The sequence below is a fragment of the Euprymna scolopes genome, chromosome 4 (assembly GCF_053919585.1).
Source record: "Euprymna scolopes isolate OS-2025 chromosome 4, ASM5391958v1, whole genome shotgun sequence".
Taxonomy (NCBI): domain Eukaryota; kingdom Metazoa; phylum Mollusca; class Cephalopoda; order Sepiida; family Sepiolidae; genus Euprymna; species Euprymna scolopes.
In genome coordinates this window covers 77,923,943-77,951,873 of record NC_136485.1, presented here as the reverse complement: position 1 = coordinate 77,951,873, position 27,931 = coordinate 77,923,943, and the positions used below count along the sequence as shown (strand labels likewise).

At 32.3% G+C, this 27,931-nt stretch overlaps 1 protein-coding gene across 4 annotated transcripts in view; it reads right to left on the bottom strand.

Annotated features, from left to right (window-relative positions):
• LOC145268446 (opioid-binding protein/cell adhesion molecule homolog) overlaps positions 1 to 27,931 on the bottom strand; it is a 1,056,730-nt gene that overhangs the window by 287,340 nt on the left and 741,459 nt on the right. For all 4 annotated transcript variants that reach the window (XM_080124023.1, XM_080124014.1, XM_080124024.1 and 1 more), the window contains one exon: positions 10,940 to 11,034. In XM_080124023.1, coding sequence (XP_079980149.1) covers positions 10,940 to 11,034 — 95 coding nt within the window. The remainder of the gene's footprint in view (positions 1 to 10,939; positions 11,035 to 27,931) is intronic.

The following is a 27,931-nucleotide window of genomic DNA, read 5'->3' as shown; positions in this document are numbered from 1 at the left end:
ATATATATATATATATATACATATATATATATATATATATATAAACATACATCTACCTATGTGTAAATATATTGTGTCATAGCTCTTTAGTGTCTTATTATAAATTTTGTAATGTTCATCAAAATAAGATATACATTCTATCACATCCGAGATAATTACGCTCTTCAAACAAATGGTGGCTTCCAGACAAAATCGGTATCCGGCTGACAAATGTAATTTACTCAGTTTTTGCGATGTAATACAATTGCTAAGTGTTTTCCAGACATGACTTGCAATGCAGATGTGATGAAACCATTTCAAATTACGTTTCACACGCCTTTCCCCAGGGACCACTAAGATTAAGCTTTAATTAAACTTATAATTGCTTCTTCTTCACGTATTTCATTGGCACGAAACGGTTGCTTAATACGATGTTGATACCATTATAGCATTCGTACGTGTCTAAATTATTTTCGGCATACATGTGTTCCCGAGGGAAATACCTTTGATTTAAGACAATGCATCTTTAGTCACAATTCTTTGAAGTGAAGCTTCACCTTTTTATTGTAAAAACGAGATTATTTTGTGTAATTAATACATAATAGCTAAATACATGAACATCCTACAGACATCAGATCTCATCTGAACAAAGCTGTTCAATACAAATGACATAATAAACAAGGCGACTGATAAGACAGAATAACAATAATTTAGGCACTACATTGGTCAAAAGAGCCTAACAAACTTATGGGCCAATATCTGATGGTTCTTTGTTTTGTCAACGTGGAAAATATGATCTAAATGTATCGCCAATAGATTCAAGGTTCTGTATTATATGCTACTATTAACTACTAGTTAGTCGACTTTTTTTGCACAGGATTTTTTATTGTTTGAAATACTGCAGTAATGTTTTCTGTTTAATTTTTTTTGCCATCACACTGAATGATGTCTGTCATCTTACATGTTTTAATTTTTTTTTTAATTAATTAAAGAACGGACTACTTAATAATGCATAGAGACGATTTTATTTTATATACTTAAGGTTTTGTAAAATAATCTCGAAAACGGTTTTTAAGCTATCAATGAATAATTGATGTATGTTATAAGGTATGCAATAAAAATGCTATCGGACTTGCCATCTTTTAGAGGCAATATCCAAATATTAATACATATATTGTGTTTTATACAAAAGTATTCTCCTTTTATCTTGATTCATATATAGATTATTTTTGTTGAGAATGATATAGTGATCTTACTAATAAACACATGCACATTCTTATATTCAATTATCTTCTCAAGAAGAAGACTCACACCAGGAACATAGACACGTCTGATGCGCTCAAGTTACGTGGTCTGCAAAAAAGAATGCGTTCTTCGGGAAGAATGTGTATATTTGCTTCGATGTTATTCGCTTCAAAAGTTGTTTTTTTATGACCTGTCCACTCTCAGATTAAATGCTTCAATTTCGAATCTAAATTTCCCTTGGGAAGTGAAATTCCGATTCTTTTATTATTCAAGCATGAACATCCCGCGTGTATTCTTGAAGAGGAAATTTACAATTGTAATATTTGAACAGGAACAAAACTTGCATATATGGAAACCTGAAAGGAGTTCATATGTAAAGTTAAACGAATTGTAAACACACACAAGTTCACAACCATACACACACACACACACACACACACACATATATATATATATATATATATATATATATATATATATATATATATATATATATTTATTTATACCGCTACGGTTATTAAAAATATGGATGCATTGTGTCCATATCTCTACGTAATTCCTTAGTACATGTTTGATTGTAAAGAAATTCATTTCAACTTCAGCGTTAGAGGGTCACATGCCCACATTTAAACATGCGGTATACCGTTAAATTTGGACTGTGGGTGACACATCCAAATAATCGAATCAGCATAAAATTCTCGTACAAAAGCACCATTAACTAGTCTCTGTATAACGACATTACATAGTAAAAAAGGTGTTTACACATTTTAACGTGCTTTTTCAAGACAACTCCAACAAAATACACTAACAGTCTATCGCATTCAACATCATTCATTGACTTAGTATGATGAGAATACATTGTCAGATCTCAAACATTAGAATAGAACTATAACTAGCAGATCTATTTGTAGGAATAGTGATGAAAAAGAAGATATAATGGGCATATATATATATATATATATATATATATATATATATATATATATGTATAATATTTTTTAAATGTAATTATCCACTGACACGTGTTTCACCGCCTACGACTCATTAAAGTGGCTGTATCTAGCAAGATTCGAAATCGGGGCCCAACGGTAATGAGCCTAAACCCTTACCCCTGGGCCATCAAGCCGACTGTCTGGATATATCGCGATTTACTTAGATGTTGTTTTGTTTTGGTTTTAGCGATATGTTTTGAATGATTTCAATCATTTACGAAAGTGCATTTTTATCTAAATGCGAGTTGGGAATAATTTTCCCTTTTAACCAATTTGGTACCCCCATATGGGGAGCGGTATATATATATATATATATATATATATATATATATATATATATATATATATATATATATATATATATATATATATATATATTATTTTTAAAATGTAGTTATCCACTGGCAGGTGATTCGTCGTCTCCGACTCATTAGAGTGGAAGTATCTAGCGAGAGTCGAAATCAGGACCCAACGGTAATGTGCCTACACCCTTACCCCTGGACCATCTCGCCGACTGTCTGGATATATCGCGATTTACTTAGATGTTGTTTTGTTTTGGTTTTAGCGATATGTTTTGAATCAATTCAATTATTTACGAAAGTGCATTTTTACCTTAATGCGATTTGGGAATAATTTTTCCTTTTAACCAATTTGGTACCCCCACATGGGGAGCGGTATATACACACACACACACACACACATATATATATATATATATATATATATATATATATATATATATATATATATATATATATGGTTAGAAATATATATATATATATATATTTCTGTGTGTATGGATGTGTTTATAGATGTGTTTATATATACACACCAATATATACATACACATTTCTGTGTGCATGTGTGTGTTTATATATATATATATATATATATATATATACACATATGTATATATATATATATATATATATATAGAGAGAGAGAGAGAGAGAGAGAGAGAGATAGAGATAGAGATAGAGAAATATACAGACAGACAGACAGCTAGACAGAAAGAGATAAAATAGAGAGAAATAGAGAAAATAGAAAAAGAGAAACAGCTGGAGACACATATTTAGAAAAGACAGTGATCAAGACGACAACTAGATATAGATGAACTGTAGCTTAAAGCGAAGGGTAGAACAACGAACAAGTTTAATTTCGATAAAGATTAAGAGAGGCAGAAAAATATTACCAGCACACTCATATATATTCTTAAAACAAGAATTTGATACCCCCCCCACGTATCTATAATATAACGTTGAACGTCTGTGTGTGTGTCTGGTCATGAATAGGCTCCTATATGGTTGATTATTATAGAAAACTGATCACATATAATGATAGAAGTAGTATCGAGACACAGGAATGGATATGTTTCATCTGGCATAATGATGATTCATTAAAATTGTGGTGTCTGCGTTCGCGCCTTGTCCACAAAGTGTGAAAATAAAAATTTAAGAAGTAAAACCAAAAAAACGTTTACAAGTTGTTTTTATATAGATGCACATTAGAGTACTTTGATAAGTATGTTTTAACTTAAATAGGGATGGTATAATAAAATTGCGGGGTCTGCGTTCGCGCCTGCCCTCCATAGAATGGAAATAGGCGCAAACTTTAATAAAGACTTTTCATATCTATCTGCGTAAGTATACTTTGATAATTATGCTTCAGTGTGAATAAATATGTTATAATAAATTATGGGGGGTTCGTTCGCGCCTGAACTCCATGGAATGCAAATATGTCACAAAGTTTCACAAGGTGTTTTTTTTTATATAGATACACAGAACCTTGTGATAAGTGTTTCAGTGTGAACAGGTATGGTATAATAATTATGCGGTGTATCTATGTTATTTTTAATTTCATCATATGTTGCTTTGGTTTTGATACACCCAAATTCGAAGCTATCTTTTTACAACCCCTCTTCTCATAACCTGTCATACTTTCATAAATCAGAGTCCATTTTCTGTAGGCTGTTTTTGAATCCAGTCAACGATGGTGTTGCTGGATGTTATCTCAATTAAAATAGGTTAAAATTTCAACGATATGTCTCGCGGTTGAGCTTGGCCGGCAGGATACTTCCTTGCTAATGGTCAGATATGGCATCGTCGCAGTGTTCCGATCTCATGACCGGTATTAATCGTTTCACTTTTCCCTTATATATATATATACATATGTATATATATATATATATATATATATATATATATATATATATATGTATATATATATATATATATATACTTCTTAAGCTTGTATTTATAATAGATTGGATATGCGTGCATTACGTAATTTTTTATTGCTATAGTTATTTTTATTCAAATAAAGCTAGGCAACAGGCATATGTATTTTCTATACTAATTCTTCCAACTATTCGAGTTGCATATCAGGAATGCGGTATAATACGTTATAAGAATTCATTTTAATTATTAATCTATGTTGGATTGATCGTTTCTTGACACTTTTTATAAAGTCTAGCATCACCGACGAAGATGAAGTTAGTTTCTTTTTTCATTTTTTAAATCTGTTGTAAATTATATTATTTATTCATATGCACGAATCCATGACTTATATTGAATCTCGATTTGTCATTTTTATAGATACCCGATGTAATAAACAATTGCGGATTACGGAAATCTGGTGTGAGTGGAGTTTTAAAAACGTATGCTTGATAGATGAAGTTTTAGCCAGTTATGATATAGTTCGCACGTAAGCGTCATCGAGCATCATCATATGGAAACATAACGAAACTCATTTATATTAACGTCAAATTTTGTTTCGCATTCATTTGTATTTCTTTTCTTTAAAAATGAATATTGATTAAGGAAACGTGGAATGAAAAATAGAAACAAATGCTGTAAGCGCAAGTAAATGAAATGTTAAATTTTCATGGGAATGGCAATATGTAAACTGAAACAAAAATTATTGAAGATTACGACCAGTTATGTTAAACAGTATCCAATATAATCGGATAAAGATTTTCAGATTAAATTTTTACAAATATTTAATCAATAATGGATGGGTTGTTGTTCTATTATTCAATGGAAGATTCATATTTAAATTTTTACTTAAGATTAATACGATATTTTTTCTAATCTCTGGTATGTAAATGCAAATTAGATGTACAAGAAGGAGAGCCAAATATAAGGTATGGTGTAATTCGGCACTGGAATTCAGTAAATGAAGCAGCCCTAATTGTAATAATATTACCTTCTCTGAATTGAAACATATTTTTTTTTACTAACATAAGCAAAAGTAAGATAAAATATAGCATCAAAATATATACCAGACTCTGTCCTAGAAATGGAAGACAATAATTTGGTACAACGTGCGATTTAAATAAAATTTACATCTTTAACTTTGCAGAATGAAAACTAATTCTGCTGATATAGATGCATATGTGTTTATGCTAATAGAGTCTTCTACTTACACGTTATATTTGAAATGCAATGGAATTTATTGTAAACACGGGTAGCAAAGACTCTAGAAAGGTATTATTCCTATACACGTTAGTCGTATCTGTCAGGAGAATATTTATATATATATATATATATATATATGTATATATATATATATGTGTGTGTGTGTGTGTATATATATATACAGATATATATATATATATATATATAATGTTTTTCATTTAATAACATATTTACTGTTCTATAAAAATAAGAACGTGTTATTGCCCTGTAAACTCCCGTCTGATTTTTAAAACACCGTTCCCTAAAAAAGAGGCTATGAGAAAAAATATTTTATTTAATTTGTAAATGTAAGCTGAATTAACTGTATGCTTAAATTGAAATGATAACGTAAATTTAAAGGGTTTCGTATTTAAATCTTTAATCGTGAAACGATATTATTATAGGTCATTATTCTGGTCGAACATTCATATCATAGATTACAGACTTCTCAAAAAGCTTAGATGAAAATAAAAACACACCGCCAGATATACACAAAAACTACATAAATACTTCATTAGTATGCTTTCATTAAAACGACAGTAACAAAAATATTGCAAGAGCCACGTGTTAGTCGTGTGTCGATAGAATTGATATACTTCTACAAGGATTTTGTAAAAAGCGAATCACAAGAACGGCAACAATATACATATGTTAAATGTTTAAATTCTTGAATTTCAACGGGGGTTTAGTCTATGTTATAAGTCTCTTAAGCAGATTCTGCCCGTACGTGAGTTATCACCATTAACACGTAATTAAATGAGATCGGTCGATAAGAAAATATCTTTATTGTTGATTAATATTATTTAGCAAAAAGAGAAAAAATCCAACTTCACTCATTTTATAAGAATTGTTCTAAAGTCGGTCTATCTCATTTTTGTTTTAAAATACAATTTTACATAATTATATATCAATAAGTTTTATTCGTTTATGTATTGGAATGCAATATGTATAGAGTAAAATACATTTTTCCTTTGAAAAGGAATAAATTTGATACAATTAAACTTAATGGTTATACCAGGGTAGTTTGGTTGTCACTCGCGCTGAGTATTACATCTCAACCATCCATGAGAGTGTAACAAATGAATACACAAATACTTTATCTAATGCGGCTTGAGTCATTGATCACGTGTAGAAAGACGGAAAGTACTCCAACCGAAACGTTGTGAAAATAGCACTCGTGGTGATAACGTTAACCTTAAGAATATAAAAAAAGCAGCTACGTCTCCTTCATTTTATGCATATTTAAGACGATTATCCTTTTTCCTTAAAAAAATAATTGGAATTGTTTCCTGTGAATAATTTATATTATTTATCCATTTATTTAATACGGACTATTATTCTCATTTTTTAGTTGTTGTTTCACGACGTTTCGGCCAACTATTCCTCTTGGATTCGTCAGGTTGTTAACCGCTACGAGATAAGACCACCGAATCTCATAACTGCATCATCAACAATTACTGCTTTCAATAGTTCGTAGCCCGCGGCAGAGTACATAGAGACGGTGTATCTCTACGGATCAGATGAGCAGTATCTGAACATAGAGGGTGCAGTGCTACCCAAAGGCGGCCAAAGGTTTAGGTGACAAATACCTGGTGAGACGACAACTATGGACGGCATTAATGGCTGAGGATACGTTTATGGGATTGCGCGTTCTTATATTGTTTCTGTTAACCACCTTACGAAGGCCAGAGAAATAGTTGGTAGAAGCGTCGTGAAACAACACCTAGAAGATAAGTATAAAATTCCGCAATGAATAAATAGATACATTATCTTTACGAATAAAATAATTTTTATTTTTTCTACAAGAGTGGATGACATTAAACCGGGTCTGATTGAACGTTGCCTTAACACGGAAAACCTACATGAGGGTGACTGTGTACATTACGTCCTATTTTCCTGCGAGAGTGGCATGCAGTCTAACACACCTATTCTCACAATCCCCTAAGTTATGCACTTGCTCATGCCGCTCTGAAGGATAACTCGGCACTGCCAAACTATAAACCTTGAGATGGAGTAAAACGATATGATGATACTCGCACTAATATATAACATAAGAATCGTATTTTTTTCATTGCAAATAAAAAATTATAATGAGAAATAAATTAAACCTCCTTATGTGAAAAAAACACCATGAAATTTCCATATAATTCAATCGTTAGTCAAGATCGCATAAATTAATCTTACAAATATCCGTTATTTGTGTCTATCTAGGACATTTTATATTCATCCATTATCTGTTCTATAATCGATCCAATTCAATTTACACTTAAACATAGGCTGGATTTTTATAGATTAAGCCGTTCATTTTACCGGGTTTCTCTTAAAAAATAGCATAATTAAAATAGTGAAAAATAATTATACAGAAAGAAGCACATTCGTTATATTAAAATACAAACAAAAATGTCCTTTGTATTTCAATGGTTTTCACCCTTCAACTATAAATCTTTCGAATCTCTGAATGACGGATGTTTTCTATTTTAATCCGAATGGACACTACCTTAAGCGAAATATTCGTCCTCTTCTGAATTATTTAAATACTGAAATTAAATAAGATGGTTCCATGGTCGTTAAGTATAAGTATATTATATGTTAGGCTAATTAAATACAAATAATATAAAAATTTAAAATGTATCATTGAGAAAGCTCCTTGCATATTTATATCTATCTATCTATCTATTTATCAACCGTCATAATTTATTTTGTGATATAGTTAAATGACTATAATTTACTCTACGCAGCTTGTAAAACGATTGGATATAAATACTAGAAGTATGACAATAGCGTATTTTTCATTGTTTTTACTCTCAATTGTGTATCCGTTGATATCTTATATACTTTTATATAGAGTACTAGCTGTACCCTTCCACGCGTTGCTCTGGTTCAATTTGGTGCAATGGAACAATCTAATAAAAAGAGAAAATGCATGTTGCTTATATTCTTAGTACAGCAATGGTGTAAAAAAAAATACGAAAATGAAAAAAAAACACACACAAAAAAAACGGTACTCTTGCAAAGTCTGACCTAGATCCTTATGAGTTTCTATCAATCATGGCTTGGGCTCGACCAGCAGCCATTGGATTAAGCCGAACGTTGCTATAATGTTGAACCGGTTAATCGAGTGTTTTTTTTTGTTGTTTTTGTAATCAACCATTTTCTTTTCAATTAATATTTTGGTGAGGGGGTTACTATACACAGATACGAAAAGTTTTCCAAAAACAAATAAATCAAAAAAAAGGTAAGGTAAGCTACGTTTCCACATAACTGGCTATTTTTGTAGTGTTTTTATTTAATGTACAAGGTTTAATCAGCTCGGTAAAGCTCAGTGTTTATCGATGTATTTGAAAAAGACAAATGGTCGTGGACTCTGTTGAATATGTTAAGTTTGGGAAAATAAGTAATGCACTATACCAAACAGTGTAAGAACCCCACCAAATATAGGTGACCGTGAATAAACACCCCCAACCTCCCAATATTAAGAACGGCTTTTGGAATAAAAATCGTCAATCTCCCCATGTTCAGAACGGCTTTAGGAATAAATACCCTCGATCTTCCCATGTTAAGAATGGGTTTGAGAAAAAAGCACGCCTCACCTCCCCATGTAAAAAACGGCTTTTGGAATTAATACCCCGTCCTGCCCATGTTAAGAACTGATTTCAGAATAAACAACTCCAACCTAACCATGTTGAAAATTGTGGAGTTGGACTTAAAGTAAATATTTTTTTAATACATTGCAAGTTTAAAGCACAACCCTATTGAGTACCACGGTTTTAATAAAGAAAAAATCATTTACATTTTCTTATATAAAAACAACTCCGAAAAAAGTGTACTTTAAAGTTTGTTAAAATAAGTTTCATCAAAAAAACATCATTTTACTCATGCTTTATTTCTTAGATTTGAAGTTACTACTCCTAAAGGTTTTCGACAAAAATGGATAAGAAAATCTTATTTAAAATTGGCAAACCTGAGCTATGCACTATAATTCACTTGCGGCCATGATTAAACACCCGCAACGTCCCAATATTAAGAACGGCTTTTGGAATAAAAACCAACAATCTCTCGATGTAAAGAACGGCTTCAGGAATAAACACCCTTAATCCTCCCATGACATGTATGGCTTTCACAATAAACACCCTTAAATTCCCCATATAAAAACGGTTTTTGGAATATCTACCACCATCCTCCCCATTTTAAGAACATCTTTCAGAATAAACAACACCTACTTACACATGTGAGAAATTATGGAGTCGACCTAAGGTAAAAGTTTACCCTTTTTTTTTAAATAAATTGTAATTTTCACAAAGAAAATGTAGGAATCGGTGTTTTTGTTTCAATTATAAAAATCAGGATGCGCACAATATAGAAAAGAAAAACAAAACAAAAAAATAAATAAATAAATAAACAACACCGCTGATTGAAAAAATAATATATAAAGAAAAAGGAAGTCTGAAACATTAAAAAAAACACGATCTGATGCAATGGTTTATATATAAATCTGGTATACTTATCGGTGAGGAAAGCAGATTCAATATAAACAATCAACACCGTTAAACATGTGTAGTCAGAACTGTTATTTTAGAATAGTAAACCGGAAGTATTTCCGGTAATCGGCTCGGCTGAAATCGGAAACCTTTTTCGACGAATAAGTGTTGTCTTTTTTTAATATGGTAATATTTTTTACTTTTTAATATTTGAGAAAGAGTTAGGTTATAAACACTCACTGTTATAAATTGTATATTGTTTCACGGAAACGGGCTTGCAAATTTCTATATATATATATATAAATATATTGGTTCATCAATTGGTTAACTGTGTCTTACTGTGTCGGATATATACTCGAGTGGCAAAGCAATGATGAGAATATTCTGTTGTTATAGCCCAACTAGTTACAAATGAACTTTGTACATACACGTTTATACCTAGCCCCGCTTAAAATATTCAATTTTAAATAAGGTTAATCAAAAACTATGACATACCAATACTTCTTTTTATTAATTATATTGCAAGCGTCCCCAAGAATTTTCGATACCAATAATGTGTAAATATCTCTTTGTCATGTGATAATAATCTCGATTTGTTTTCAAGCAGTATGAAATAAAACAAAAAGACAATGGCCAGCCGTATTTTTTGTAAGACACGTAATAGGATAGGGCAGGATGCAGATGAGAATTCGCTGCAAATAAAATACACGATGTGTCATTAACGAATCTGTGTTTTGAGAATGAGACAGGGACGATGAACAACAATAAAAATATAGATTAAAGTACTCACAGAATAACTTCCTAAATGCTCCACAGAGCAGGGTAAAATGGCCGTTGTACCGGCTACATATGTTACATTCATTACGGGCAGATGAAAATTGGGTTCTGAAAAATAAAGAAAAATAGTAATGTATTAAAATATATAATTAATAAAATGAACAATCGCACATATGTATAATACAATATGATTAAAAATATTAATCATTGATTTCTACAGATATATATATATATATATATATATATATATATATATATATATATATATATATATATACTATATCTAATCTATCAGTTAAGCAATAATTGCCTCCCTCGATCACTCCATATATATATATATATATATATATATATATATATATATATATATATATATATATATATACATATATATATATATTTGTATGTATGTATGCATGTATGTATGTGTGTATGTGTGTGTGTGCGTGCGTGTGTGTATGTGGTTAAATTAGCCGATAGTTTTAAACGGTGTTGCTAAAGTTAACAACATTCTTTGACAACAATGCCGTATGATACCGTGGAAAACAAACACACAAAAACAAATAAAGAGAATATCTAGGAGATTTCGCGTCGTCACCTTTTCTAAGCGCAAATAAAATGGCTTTATTCATGTTTCTTCAAAAACAAAACATTCCATTATATTTGCGAAGTGTGTGTTTTTTTTGTTTGGTTAAAAATCTCCGTATCCTATATAACTCACTCTGGTCTGTAAAACGCTTATTCATTTTCAATATGTCCATCTTACACGGTTAAGATTGCTTCTCCCTTATTTATATTGTGTATTTTTCTCTCTTCGAGATAATCTTGCGTAGACTTGCTAATTTTAATACAAACTTAAATGGTTCCTGCTACTAATATTTTCGCAAGCCAGCTATCTTTCAGCTACCGCTGATATTTTTACACGCGCTCATTTTTTTATTTTTTTTTTTCACATGGGGGGGTCACCAGTTATCAACGCCCGAGGGCCACTTAGGGATAAGGATTATTGCGTGTACAGTAATAAGTGAGATAGTATTGTAGTAATCATAGTATTGGGGGTTTTGATAGAGTGTCTTACTTAAGGGGCGGTTTGTCAGGAGTTTGTTTATGTTGGACTTGAAGAGGTAAACGTTGTAGTCAGGTGGGAAACAGGCAAATGGCAGAGAGTTACACTGGCGTGCAGTTCTAAGAAAGAAGCTTTGCTCATGGAATCTACGTTTGGATTTAGGCACAGATAAAGATGGGGGGAAATTATTGATAGAAGTTTCAGCCAGACGGATGTTTCTCGTGAAAGATTGGCGAGGGGGGACGAGGGAGGGGAGCTCAGACGAGCACCTGTCATGGAAATAACGATAAAACAAAGACAGGCTCGCAACCTCTCTTCTGTGGGAGAAATGTTGCAGGGAAGAAAATGGGCATCTCCCACTACACCACGAAGTCTATTTTGTACTATGTCAAGACGCGACTGGCTGTTTTTAACAGCTCCTGACCAGGTGTAGCAGCAGTACTCCATCCTTGGACGTACTTAGCTTTTATACAGATAGAGAATTGCATTAGTAGTGAGATATCTTTTGGAGCGGTAGAAGCATCCCACCATTTTCCCAGCGTCCCTGGCAACAGACTTGATGAACGTGCTCCATTCCAGATCAGGAGTAAACGTCAAGCCCAGAAGCTTGTCAAAACATGGAGACTCCCCAAGACGAGAACCATCCATTTCAATTGATGCCAGATGGGGATAAGAGCGTTAATGATGTACAGATAGAAGCTTGGTTTTGGATGCATAAAAAGCCACCTCTTCCCCCATTTTACCACGTGCTCAAGATCAGAGGAGAGAGAATTAGAGAGAACTTTGTCATTTACAGCCTTTGATGTGTTGCCATAGATGGTCGTGTAATCAGCATAGATATCAACGAATGATTTAAGTATGTGTTTTGGGAGATCATTGATGTAGATCAGGAAAAGAGTTGCGCTCGGGATGGAACCCTGGTGGACTCCAGCATTAATACTGTGGGCCTCTGGTTTCTGCTCATCGACCACTAATCTTATGAACCTATCAGAGAGAAATGATCGAATGATTCAGAAAAAATTCCAGTAATATTGTAGCTGGAAATCTTGTGAAGTAGGACCTTATGCCATACCTTATCCAAGGTCTTCTATATGTCAAGAACAATTGCCCTGGAAAGCAAACCTTTGTCAAGAGATTTACTAATCCCATGTAATATAACCTTTAGCACATGGATCTCCTACATATATACGATAATATACCCTATATAAATATGTGTATGTAGATAAATAGGTGCATATATATGCATATATATAGAGAGACAGTGAGAGTGAGAGAGATTGTGTATGAACCCGTATATAACTATATATATATATATGTATATATATAACATAAATAATATATACATGCATGATTATATATATGTATATATACATTACTATATATATATATATATATGTACCTATATATATATATATACATATATATATATATATATATATATATATATATATAGAGAGAGAGAGAGAGAGAGAGAGAGAGAGATATGTGTGTGTTTGTATGAGTCGTAGACGAGGAACACGTGTCAGTGGATAATTACATTTAAAAAATAATATATATATATATATATATATATATATATATGTGTGTGTGTGTGTGTGTATGCGTGCGTGTGTGCGTGTGTGTATACCGCTCCCCGTGCAGGGGTACCAAATTGGTTAAAAAGGGAAAATTATTCCCAAATCGCATGTAGGTAAAAATGCACTTTCGTAAATAATTGAATTCATTCAAAACATATCGCTAAAACAAAAACAAAAACAACACACACACACATATATATAAATATATATATATATATATATATATATATATATATATATATATATATATATATACTATCTTGGAATGCAATTTTTGTATTTATCATGACAGAATGAATTTTCTGTCAAATATTAAAGAAGTGAAAGGGGGGATACTTATTTTTATCATTGATTAGAGCGAAAGAGGATTGGAGAAAGATATAAAAATAGAGATGTGTGTAAATCTATCCAATTTTAATTTTGCACAACTACCTTTCAAGTGTTCATAGGAATTTAGAAAGAAAAGACCCAAACAACATCCTTTGGCCATTATTTTTCTGTTTTTTTTTTTTTTAATAGGGGTGTTTTTTCCTTTCGTATATTTTATACACACCCCTATAATTATAAATCTCCGATTAGCCTGCTTGCCTTGCTTTTAAACCGTCCATCCGGTCTCTGATTTCCGTTTTCAAAAATAGTCGTCTTCTTACCTATTTCATTACCGCTCTGTCTTAAGTCTGATATTAAAAGACAGTGCTGCTATTCAAAGCATACACAAGCTAAACAAGATTTCTCGTTCCAATTTATTTTAAAGTTTTTTTGTTTTTTTTCCTTACATATAAATGTAATATAAACCCGTTGAGTTAAAAAAACAACAACACATTAAAAAGTAATCTAAATATATAATGGTAATCATATTTATAACTATAGTTACTGTTTTAGAAGCGCTTCTGTAGATTCTTACGGGTTTTTTCACGACTTACTTTAGATAGTTTCTCTTCCAAGTAAGAGAGATCTAGGAACGTGCTTGTAGTAGTGCTTTTTATAGGGCCTCCTTACATTTAAAGAGTGTTTGTAGGTATATTTTTTCACTTTAAAATGTTCCATAGAGCAATAAAACCCACTACTATCTTTAAATCACTTTATTATGAACACATTTATTTTTACCCTTTAAGAACCAACGAGTAGAGTAATACTATTAAAAATTAGCGGGGGGGCATTAAATGCAAAAACACGTGTTTAAAAGTCCTAAATAAATAATTATTGCGGTAGACCGCACTTTTTTCAATGTGAAAAGTTGATGAGGAAAAAAATAGCGGAGGAAGGTCTGTAAATCGTGGCTGGGAATCGGTTCTAAAAATTAGGAATTGATTTACTAGAACATTAAACGTTAAACTGAAACCACTGTCACAACTTTTCAATAATGATTTTCCATAGGTTTTATAATCTGGTAGGTTGATGTTAAATGATCCGCAGAAATATAGTTAAAAAGCTGAAAAATAAAAAAAATAAAAATTGTAAAGGGGGTCCTATTGTCCAGGTGGACATACGTATTCAAACATAAATATTTTCTTTGCCTAAGTTGTACGTGATAAAAAAATAGAACTTGATTTTAAAAGAAAAAAAAATACGTTTTAGGTGTCCAAACTAATTTATTTTCGATTATTTTATTCGTATTTTTCAGTGCAAGTTGGATTTTTTTAAAAATAAAAATAAAATAAATATTTTTTCAAATGAAAACAATACTAGTTGATCAATTTACATATTTATTAAAAATAAATGTATACGATTTAACCCAGCGATGTTACGTCCTATAATAAAATACAAAAGTTTTTTTTTCGTTCGAGGAGTATTACCGGCATTTACAGATCATATAAAACAATACTTTTTTGATGATAAAAATTATACTTTTTAGCGTGAGGGGTCACTTTCTTATATAAATTTAACGTACAATGAGACCCAACTGTTTTGGGACGTACCTAAACAGGTAACCGTTAGCATCTTTAGACTTTGTTGTGGGGGAAGAGGCAGAAAGTGCAAATGGTGCTGAGGGCAATGGCATAAGTTGTAACAAATTTTAAAACACGTAGAGACACCTGAAAACGTGTGTGCGGGGTGCTTTTCATTTTTGCTTTGAATAGCTCCCACCCTTAGATATTACGTAATTACAATTTCCTTATATTTTGAAGACTCTCAACACACACACAAATTAGGATAGACCTGTACAATGCACATCCCCCCTTGTATTTTTCTTTTTTCTTTTAATTTAATCAACGAATAACACCCCTCTTATATAAATGATTGTTTATTCAATCTAAGGGCAATGATGTTAAGAACTTTATCATTATTTAATGTATTTCGTATTATTTCACTGCTCGCTACGTTGGTTTTCGTACGTGCGTGCATTAGCTTCTTGCGTACGCGCAAAATTTTGTATTATTTTCACTGGTCGCCACATTTTTTTTCACGCGCGTGCCCATTTATCTTTTTTCGCTTTTATACATTAATTCTGTATTAACACTTGCACTTCTATGCATTAATTCTGTACTCACTATTTCATAGTTTGACATAACATATTCTGACGAGCCACAGTTAGTATAGTATGTTTTAATATGGTTTAATATTAAAATTTGTAGACATGCCAAAACAATTTTCATGCAGTTATTTTTTTGTATGGTGGTATAATTAAGAATATAAATACAACATAGATGGAGCAGACTTTAAACTTTCCTATCCTATTACTGGCGGATGGCCCCGTCTTTATCCTCTCTGTAATAATGCCTTAACTTATCCATATATATATATATATATATATATATATATATAGAGAGAGAGAGAGAGAGAGAGAGATATGTATATATATATATGTATATATATGTATATGTATATATATATATATATATATATATATATATATATATATATATATATACATGGGGCTCACCACTTATTAATGTCCGAAAGCCACTCCGGGATAAAGGTTATTGTGTGTACAGATGGGACTATTTTGGTATATCAGGCCATTGATATGCCTTCCACTTACTTCGGTGTTGTTTCAGTAGTCCTGAAATTTCTATTTGCCACTTGTATTAATGGTGACGACACAAGAGAGTGTGTGTTTTGCAATTCCGCAACTCTTGCCTCAAAATTTCGTGCGCAAGTAAAAGTATTATTAGTGATGATTCGATGGATGCACGTCGTATATATATACACACCCTTACATGTGTGTGTCTGTGTATGTGTGTATGTATGTATGTGTGTCAGGTCATGTCATATTCTACTGGTACTATGTAATCCAGTGCTACCTGCCTCATGGTCGGGGCATCGGCGACTAAACTGCTTCCCCCATCAAACTTGTGTGGTAAGAAGTGTGGATAGTCTCCCTGAAGGATTAAAACAAGACCTTCCAAAGGGCGAACTATCACCGTGTGTGTATGTGTGTGCTGAGGTGGAGAGCGCTCCCGTAAGCCGTGTTGAAGGCAACCTTTTTAGGAAAAGCAAATCTCTGATTTAAAAAATATAATGCGCGAGACCAGTACCTGCATTGAACTGGTCTGCAGTTTAACTTTTTGCTGGCTATCTTGCTCTTGCTCGTTGCTGGATCTCAACATTTTGAACCGAGAGAGAGAATTAGCTGCCGTACAAAGCTATGTCTCTGTACATCATCTGTGTATAGATACTCCCGCTGGCATTTGTCTATTAAAATGATTCCGTGGTCATGGAAGTCATTTTTGGGCTCATGGGCATTAAGTGTCTGAGGGAGTGGCACTCGTCTGACAAGATGTTGCAATCATCATGTATGTATGTATGGCGTTTTGATATTGATCCGGCGGATTTTGTTTTCGTCTGATTCCTATGTCCATTTATTTGTAATATTATGTGTGAAAGTTGTCATCATCACCATTATCTACAGCAAAAGTGTGAAAATTCTAAAGAAAGATGCTATTTATTAAGGAAATGTCAAAGCGTTTTAGTTTTTTTTTTTTCGTCTTGATTCCTTCGTCCATACATCTGTAAAGTTGCACAACATTTCAACGAGTGAGGGTTTCCTCTACAAATTGTTTGTTTTGAATTTTTTGTATTCATGTCGAACTCATTGAATTGTACCCACCACCATCATCCGGATCATTGAGGATTTCTAACTTTTGTATCGCTTATTCATGTGTATTTTACATGTGTGTGTATGTGTGCGTGTGTATATGCATATGTATGCACATGCTTATATGCGTGTCTCTATGTGTGTATGTTAGCATATATGTGTACTTGCGCGTGTATGTTTGCGTTCATTCTGTATATGTGTGTGCATGCATGTGTTTATTTCCATGGGTATATTGGGTGGGAGGGATCCCGAAAGCCCTGGTGAAGACGACTCCTCTAGGAGAAGCTTATCACTGATTAAAAAAAAAACTATAAACGGGAGGTCAGTATCCACATTAAGCTGGTCTGCAGTTTAACTTGTTTATGGTGATCTCGCTTTTGCTTGTTGCTGGATCTCACCATTTTGAACCGGGAGAGAGATTTAGTTGTCGTAGAAAGCTAAAACTCTGTAACATCTTCTTTGTATAAATACTCCCTCAGACATTTGTCTATAAAAAATAGTCCTATAGCGATGGAAAAGTTGTGACGCGTGTAGCCCTGAAATGCTTGAAGCATGTAATAATTGATCTGCCATCATCATTAGTATGTATGTATGTATGTATGTATGTATGTATGCATGGAATTGTATATGTATGCATATCTATGTGTATATGTATGTATATATATATATATGTGTGTGTATATATGTTTATGTATGTTTGTATGTATATATGTATATATATAAATTTGTTTGTGTATGTATGCATATGTATGTATATATATATATGTATGCATACATATGTGTATGCATATAAATGCATGTATATTTATGTGTATGTATATGTAGGTAAATGTGTGTGTATGTATATATATGTGCATATGTGTAAGTAGTTGTATGTATATATTTATGCATATGTGTGTTTGTATTGTTTTCTGTGTGTATATGTGCATGCATACATATGTATATGCGTATGTATGCATGTGTGTATCTGTATGTAAGTGTATGTATGTGTATTATGTATTGCGTATAGAATGTGTATGTATATATGTATTTATATGTGTGTGTATTTCATAGATATGTATGTGTGTATACGAGCCTGTATATATATATATATATATATATATATATATATATATATATATATATATATATATATATATATATATATATATGTATGTATACCAATGCCCGTCTCCAGTGTCATGTCTGTTTGAGCGTGGGAATTCGCTGGCAGGACTAAATAAGTCATTTTCGGGCGCATGGACTTTCAGTATCTGAGGGAGTGGCACTTGTCTGACAAGACGTTGCAATTGTTCTGTATGTATGTATGTATGTATGTATGTAGTTTGCTACATATTCAATAAAGTATTCCAATAATTGAAAACATAGGGTACGCCTCCAGCGGGATAGCATAGCATAAATAAATATATATTTGAATATTCGGTCAAACATATATGTATTACTTAATTCACCATTACATAACCTTTTGTCGAGATTTAACTTAAGATCCCTTTAAGCCATAAATATATTCAAGAACAATACAGTGCGGCAGACGACAGACACGTCCGACGCCCATTTCAGACGAAGTGTGCGCTTTGTATGAATTCAACTCCTGAGCTAAACTACATTAAATCATACACTCTCTTTTGTTTATCGATATCTGCAGTTTGGTTGATTACCCACCACAATTTGTACTTGACCTCCCCCTCCACTGAAATAGTACGGTGGACAATAAACGGACGCCGACCGACAGGACCGACGCCATCGATGGGAAATCGGCGATTCCGCTATTATTGAAACTCTTATACACACAAAGGAGTCCATTAGGCGGAAGAAACTGAGATAACTGGCTATCAACGTGGCAACACAGACATCTTTAGTCTCGCGATCATAACTTCTGATCTTGCTATAAACTAGCTCGGCATGGTAATTTTCTATCCTGGTGTATATTGACTGCTATCATTAAATTTCTATTTCTACATAAGCAATATGGCCTAAATGTGGATGAAATTTTAAGAAAATACTCTTCACTCTATTCTTAATACAAACTTGAACTTTTCTTATCACTATTGTAATAATATAAGTGCATGCGACTAAGCACGGGTTACGTAATATGATTCTTAGTATAGTAATCAATTCAATTGTATTTAGCTAAAAATAAATCAACCGTGCTTCAATTATAATTTAAAGAAGCAATGCTAGACATCTACACATAATGTGATAGAGTAATTCATCTCCTGACAAATTTGATCTTGGGTTGTTACGCTTTCAGTGCATTTATTAACTGCTTGGAGATTTTATGCCACGGTTCAAGGATCCTGATTAGGAAAGCAGGGCTCATTCACTACAATAGAAAGTCCCGGTTCTTGTAATAATCGCCTACCCTTTATAGTAGTTCAGTAGAAAAGAATAGACCATAATGTGTAAGTTACTCTTCATTGATTTGACTGTAGGCCAAAATAAGCTGACCGCATAATCGTCACGGTTCAAACAGAATATGATTTTCTAGCGTTTCTCTAATTCTTTTTGCACGGATTGACGGCTGTAGTTTAAAACCATATTTTTACGTTAAAAGCAATTATAGAATTATTTTCTATGGACAAGGGTGTGAGTAAATTCGAGGTTGTGATGTGTCTGGCTGTTCGGTCTCTGGCAGAGTATCTTGGAGACTTTGTATCTGTTTATTACTCAGTTATTTCCGACGCTGTTGCGGACGCAGTGGTTTTAAACAGGAGTCGTATATGTTATTACTATATGGGCGTGCCCAGTAATTCATCGAGGATCAGTGCACTGTTCCATTGAAAACTATATTTGTTTATACATTTTCTATACATATTATATACATTGTATGTACTTTGCACTTATCTTTATTCCAAAAGAAGAGTGATCAGAGAATCCTATAGGAGTTCGAACTAAGGATAAGCACATTACAGTGTATGTTGTACGACAATGTCCAGACGACTTTAAAATTGTCCGTTAGCAGTAGATATCTCTGTTGGTACGTTAACAAATCATTGCAAAATATCTCTTCGCCTTACGTTTTTTGATTGAACTAGCCATTCAACATTGTTAATATTTAACTCTTAACAAACGTCTGAGGAATAAGCGAACGGAGTATAATAACCTTGGGTAGTGATACTCTCTATAATTGTGCGTCCAGTAGAATATTAATTTCAATGGTATATTCTGAGAATGTACTACGACAAAGCACACGTAGAGATTATTGGGATCTTTTTGAAGCTTCCCCTGCTTCCCGGATAGCTCTTACTAATGTAGGCACACATTCCATGTCTTTAACGATATATAAAACGGCTTTAAATTTGAAGTTAGAATAACGTTTGATGGAAAAATCGGCCAAAAAAGCATGTAATTTGATGCCAGTTTAACAAACACACACCAGGACTGATTCGGTCCGGCGTAATTAGACTTTAACCTCTGGAAAGATGGAATGTCGACCCCAGAATTTAAAGCAAGATACCTTGTATTAAGGGTTTCTGTTGAGAGTAAAGTGTATGGGTATGCTATGTTTCCATTGTTTTAATTTTTCATGGTTATTTATCAAATTTGTAGAGAAGTCTAGCTGGGTTCTTTTCAGTAGGACGGAAAGGAACTAACAGAGAGAGAGAGAGAGAGAGAGAGAAAGAGAGAGATAATACGGAACAAAGAGAAACTGAAGATGTATGAATCGATAAACACATTTAAAGAAAAGGCCGTAGCAATGTTCACTAATATGGTTTGGAGGTGTTTCACTAAAAGCTTTTGCGTGGTTCTAACTTCATTCACCATATAACAATGAAACAGTTCAGGTATTATGCACTGGATGGCACGACAGTCACCTTAGAAATTACTCTAACATCCAGGCTTGATCCTCAGTCGGATAACGGCAGCACAATAAAACGTTTACTTTTAGTACCATTATTAGTGATATGGCAACAAGAAAAGAATGGAGATAGGTTAGATTTAACTAGCTACTGCCAAACAAAACTGCCAACCGATTATTCATCATTATATGTCCTCTTTCTCAGATACATTCATTGGACATGTGCATTGAAAAAAGGGTAGGCTAGAATTTCTGAGATGTCGAATATAACTGAACACTGATTTTACTACTCTCCTTAAAAACGAAATGACAATTCGCTGTTGTTTTTAGTAAGAATCTTATTTTCTAGATAAAGTAAAGTTAGAGATGGGTTACACCTTCACGAGGCCACGTCATATGAAGAAAAAAGATATGAGAGGAAGTGAATTTGGTTTGGTTGCGATGCACAAAGTATAATGCAATTCACCTACTTAACTTATAGAATAGCTGGAATATAAGTGCTAGCCTAGGTAAGGGAATAGGAGATTTGTAGGGCATGTGTTTCCTTGCTGTTGGTGGTGAGTTTTTATATATAAAGGAAAATTATATGCTTAATAATTCGATTTAGGGAAAATCTAAAAAAAAAAAAACGTATCTTAAATTAATACATAATCCTCAAAAAAAGAAGCAGATAATATGTTCTATTTAGAACCGGTTCCAAATAAAAGTAACTAACGTCAAAGAACAAGTAAATTTTATTTAATCGTACTATATTTTTTTGCTAAGATTTCGAAGACTTAACACTTAAAATAAATATTTTTCCTTTACAGTTGTGCGAAATGTAATGTATGAGAGAACAGAAAAAAAGAGAGAGGGTCTGCATTTTATTTCACCTAAATATCTTTTTTAACTGCAGGATATATGAATATAAATACAGAAGTTATACTGAATTAAACCTTGAGTAAAAAGTGTTTTGTTACACATATGAGATAAAATAAAGATCATGCACCTTTAATTAAAGTTAATATCAGTAATTGGATTGTAGAGAGATGGAACCCGTCTTTTCACTAAAGTAATAATGCTAAGTAAAATTCAAGTAAATCCTTAAACATTACAGAGTCACATATATGATCAACGCTTTTTTGGAAGATCCAAAATGGCTCGTAATGCCAACACTAACCCATGTTGATGCAGATGTAAACCGTGATCGATACTCTGATCCTAAAGTATCAATAAGAAAGGTTTAATTAAATTAGATATTACTAACACTTCACTGCAATGCATTCTTTAGATTTTAAAGTAAATGCGTACATAATCCACTAAACGCAATATTTGGAACCAACTAACAGTTTAGGTCCTTTACATAACGGCTATAACTACTTAAGGATATAATTATTAATACCTAATGTATGCAAAATCGCTAACATGTATTTAGTCTAGCAATACTTGTTTAAACCAATGTAATAAAATGTTATTTATAAACAAATAAAATTGGTCCGGTTTTTCCAAGTCGCCTCACAATGTGTAAATAAAGCTCGGAGAATTGTTTCAGCATCTTGTATACAAAGAACGGGGTTTTTCCACTTGGAATACGCCCTAATCATTTCTGCAGTTATTGACCCTGAACAGAACTATACAAAAATAGATTAATAGGAACTTAATCAGAACATGTCAGTATAAATGCGCCTTTATCTGAGGAAAGATATTGTCCTTAAATTGCATAGACATGCTCACAGATTTTCCTAGAATATTCTTCGAGTTTACATTTTAAGATATGTTACGCCAATTTTTGAATATGACAGAAAACACTAGAAAATTACTGCAAAATCTTTTCAAAATTTCGGATTTTCTAATCATGCCAATTTACATTTTGCTTTCATAGTGAATGAGTTATTTTTATTCTGATGAGTTAATGGGTGAATATACAAAAATTGGCATGAATGTTTCAGTGCTACGAAATACGAGCTGACAAAAATTGTGCTGATCAACGTATTAAAGACATACACGAAAAGCTTGTAAAAATCTTGAAATTTTAGATATAGACATTCGTCTTATATTTATAGCTGCTGTGTAGTTACAGTGAACTTCATGAGTTAAAGAACTGAAAAAATGTGTGCGTGTAATATAATTGAACGAGTTATTGCGTAGGGAAATGCACAAAGACACACACACATACACTTTCACTTTTCTATATATGTATATATATATATATATATATATATATTTTATATGTCTATAAAAGTGAAAGTGTATGTGTGTGTGTGTGTACATTTCCTTACCCAATAAAATTATATACATATATTAGTAATAAATGTACACATACACACACGCACAGACACTTTCACTTTATAGACATATAAAAACTATATATATACATATGTATATATATATATATATATACACACATATATATATATTATATTATATTATATGTCTATAAAAGTGAAAGTGCCTGTCTGTGTGTGGTTGCCTGTGTACATTTCCCTACGAAATAACTGAGATTTGGGAAAACTTATGTGGTCGGCTTTCGGACAGAATTTTGGCTGTTAAGAGGTCGAAGTTCTACAATTTGACCTTTAAGAACTCTACCAAACTCCTCCGACATTTTGGTGTCTACACACTTAAAATTTAAGATATAGGTTCCTTGGACATGGATCTAACTTAACTTAATTTGAGCCCAAATCTATAAAGTTTAAGGGGTCATAATAGGGGTAATTTTTTTTTTAAATTGACCTTTTTTTTTGTTTTTTTGTTTTTTGGTCAGCATACACCCCAAAACACCCGGGCAACGCCGGACCGAAATACTAGTACATACATATAGAAATATATATACCTATACCTACATATATAGAAATATATATATACATATATATATATATATACATATGTCTATATATATATATATATATATATATATATATATATATATACATGTACATACATATGTAGGAATCTTTATAAATATATATATATATATATTATAATATATATATATATATACTTATACATATATATATACATATATATATATATATATATATACATAAACATATATAGAAATATATATACATATACAAAAATATATAGGAATATATATACTTATACATCTATATACATATATATATATATATATATATATATATATTCTATGATTATCTTAGTTTTCTCTACTATTATATTAAAAAAAAACACTTTGGGTGCCTGTGAATTCGTTCCTTATGGACTCGAAAACGAGTCGAATGCTGGTGTTTTGTTTCCATTTTATTAAATTTAACACAAAGGTACGTTATGTGTCTGGCAATGTTCTTAGATAGATATTGTGTCGGAATGTCTAAGTATTGATAATTGATACTCGAAACAATCCAACGAAATAAACAGACGGTTTTCACTATCTTGCACACCTTAATATCATAAGTGCATCTGAGAAATTTTATAACAACACTAGCCGAAAGGACTAGCATATAAAATCAAAAATATGTTATTTGAGATGATAGCGGCACGTTCCAAATGAATGTTTCTGTTTAAAAAACAATTTTACAATGATACTTAACTTATTTTGAACTTAAATATAAGTTATTATTACCGCACAACCAACAATGCCAACCCTATATAATCAACAATAAGTTTTTTGATATGACAAGGACGTGTTTCAAATTAATGTTCTAGTTTAGGGCACAATTGAAGCATGTACTTGACTTTCGCATTTTAATCTCTAATACAAGCCATTATATAAAAAAAACCCCATGTAATCAACAGCAGGTTATGTACACTGCAATGTGAACTACAATACATTGTGAATTTAGTCACTGCAAGAAGCATATGGGACTTCCTCCCTGTACACCGTGGTGTGTTCTAAACTAAGGTAGGCAATCAATCGAGTTGATTAAAAAAAAGTGTGAAACATAAGCTGATCATAATTCAATCTCGGGCAATGTCTGGTTACCCTGCTAATATATATATATATATATATATATATATATATATATATATATATATATATATATATACATATATACAGCAACACTAACCCCATTCCCTCTTCCTCTCTGCCTCCCCCCTTGCCTCGCATCTATCTCTCTCCCTCTCTCTCCCTCTAATCTAATTAATATACCTAATCGAACAGGAAGAAAAAGTAGTCACAATTTTTAAACCCAAAAAATGAAACTCCTTTTTCCCCATCCTCTCATTATCCGCTCTCTTTTTTCTTTTCTCTTTACCATCCTCTCCCAAATCTCCCTATATCCACATATATCTACCCAAGCCTACCTGAATGTGCTACCCCCCCCCACACAATACAACCGAATATACTTTAAACTTAAAAACTGAAATATTGTCATTACTCGCCTTCCCCCTCTATTATTTCCTACCCCAAACGCCCTCCTATTTCTTTTTCTTTTTTCCCCGCATTCCTCCTAAAAACAATTCTTCCTAATACTAACCAACCATTTCTGCGAGGTCTGACGAAGCTGTAAGATCGTAAACACGGCCCAACGTCCGAAACATATGTAACCAAATAGATAAAACGGTAATAAAAAATAAAACATATATACATATATATATATATATATATATATATATATATATATATATATATATATATATATATATACTAGCAACACTAAAAATAGCCTACAGAAAATGGACTCTGATTTATGAAAGTATGATAGGCTATGAAAAGCAAGGTTTGTAAAGTTGGGTGTAATTTGAGAGTATCAAAACCAAACCAAAATATGATGAAAGTAAAATAAGATAGATACACCCTTTAAATCATTATAACATACCTGTTCACACTGAAACACTTATCACAATATTCTGTGGATCTATTTAAAAAAAAAACTTGTTAAACTTTGTGACATATGTCTATTCTATGGACGTCAGGTGCGAACGGACACCCCATAATTTTATTATACCATATTTCTTCAAACAGAAATAGAATTATCAAAGTATACTTACACAGATAGATATGAAAAGTCTTTATTAAAGTTTGTGCGTATTTCCATTCTATGGAGGCCAGGCGCGAACGCAGACTCCCCCCATTTTATTATACCATCCCTATTTAAATTAAATCATACTTATCAAATTATTCTTATGTACATCGATATCAGAAACATTTGTAAACGTATTGTTTTTAATTTTCAATTTTTTTTATTTCAATACTTTGTGGACCAGGCGGGAACGCATACACACAATTTGAATGAACCACTGTTCTGCCAGATCAAACATACCCATTCCTGTGTCTCGATACATATCCTATCATTATATGTAATCATTTTTATTAAATAGTCAACCATGTAGGAGCGTATTCGTGACCCCACCCCCGCACACAGACATTCATCTTCATATATATATATATATATATATATATATATATATATATATATATATATATATATATATATATATATATATAAGAACAGGTAGTTTATAAAACATGTTAAAAACACTTTGAAAAAGAGTTAAAATATATTTAATTTTAAAAAGGATGCACAAAGTAAATGGATAGTCTTAAATATGCGGAGTTTCGATGAAATACTTTCCTTTTCATCAGAGGGTAGGAATTAGCAAAATGCGGGATCGGATTTTGCTCGCAAAAGTATTTAATGAACCTAAAAATCCTAGATCTTATTTGGTAAAAAATAGTGAAGCAGAGAGAATAAGGGGAAGAAAAAGAATGTATATATATATATATATATATATATATATATATATATATATATATATATATATATATATATATATATATATATATAGGGGAAAACAGTGTTGGACACATCCCATTTTCATTTATTTAACACATATTTCATGCAGCGACTGATGCGAAAATTTAACAAGAAATAGTAATCTAACAATAAGAAAAAAGTTTCGAAATTGTAACTTTTTAATGCATGAGAAAAATTATATAATAAAAACGAGAACAGCCGGAAAACAGTCTTGGAACAACTAACACAATTTCATCTAATATTTAGTTGAAAACCCCTAATTGACTATTACAGCTTCGGGACGTTTTCTATACGACGGAGCAAATTTGTGACAACGTTCAGCCGAGATTTTGGCCCACTCTTCAACACATACTTTCTTCAAATCCTGAATACTACATGGATCTCGCTGATGGACCATGATTTTGAGCTCTCTCCATAGATTTCCTATAGGATTTTAGTCTGGGGACTGACTGGGACACTTAAGAACATCTATTTTGTTCTGTACGAACCACTCGGAGGTTATTTTAGCAGTATGTTTGGGATCATTATCTTGACGAATGATCCATCCCTGTGGCATACCCAACGCATTGGAAGCAGGCAAGAAATTATTTACAAGTATTTCCCGACATTTGGCTGGAGTCATCTTTCCATCTATAATATGAAGTGGCCCAGTATCATTTGAAGAGAAGTATTCCCAGAGCATGACATTTCCAACACCAAACTTTACAGTGGGGAGGTAGTTCTTGGGATCGTGCGTTGTGCCATCTCTTCTCCAGACTCGACGCACAGTGTTAATGCCGAAAAGTTCAACTTTAGTCTCATCGGACCAGATCACATTCGTTCATT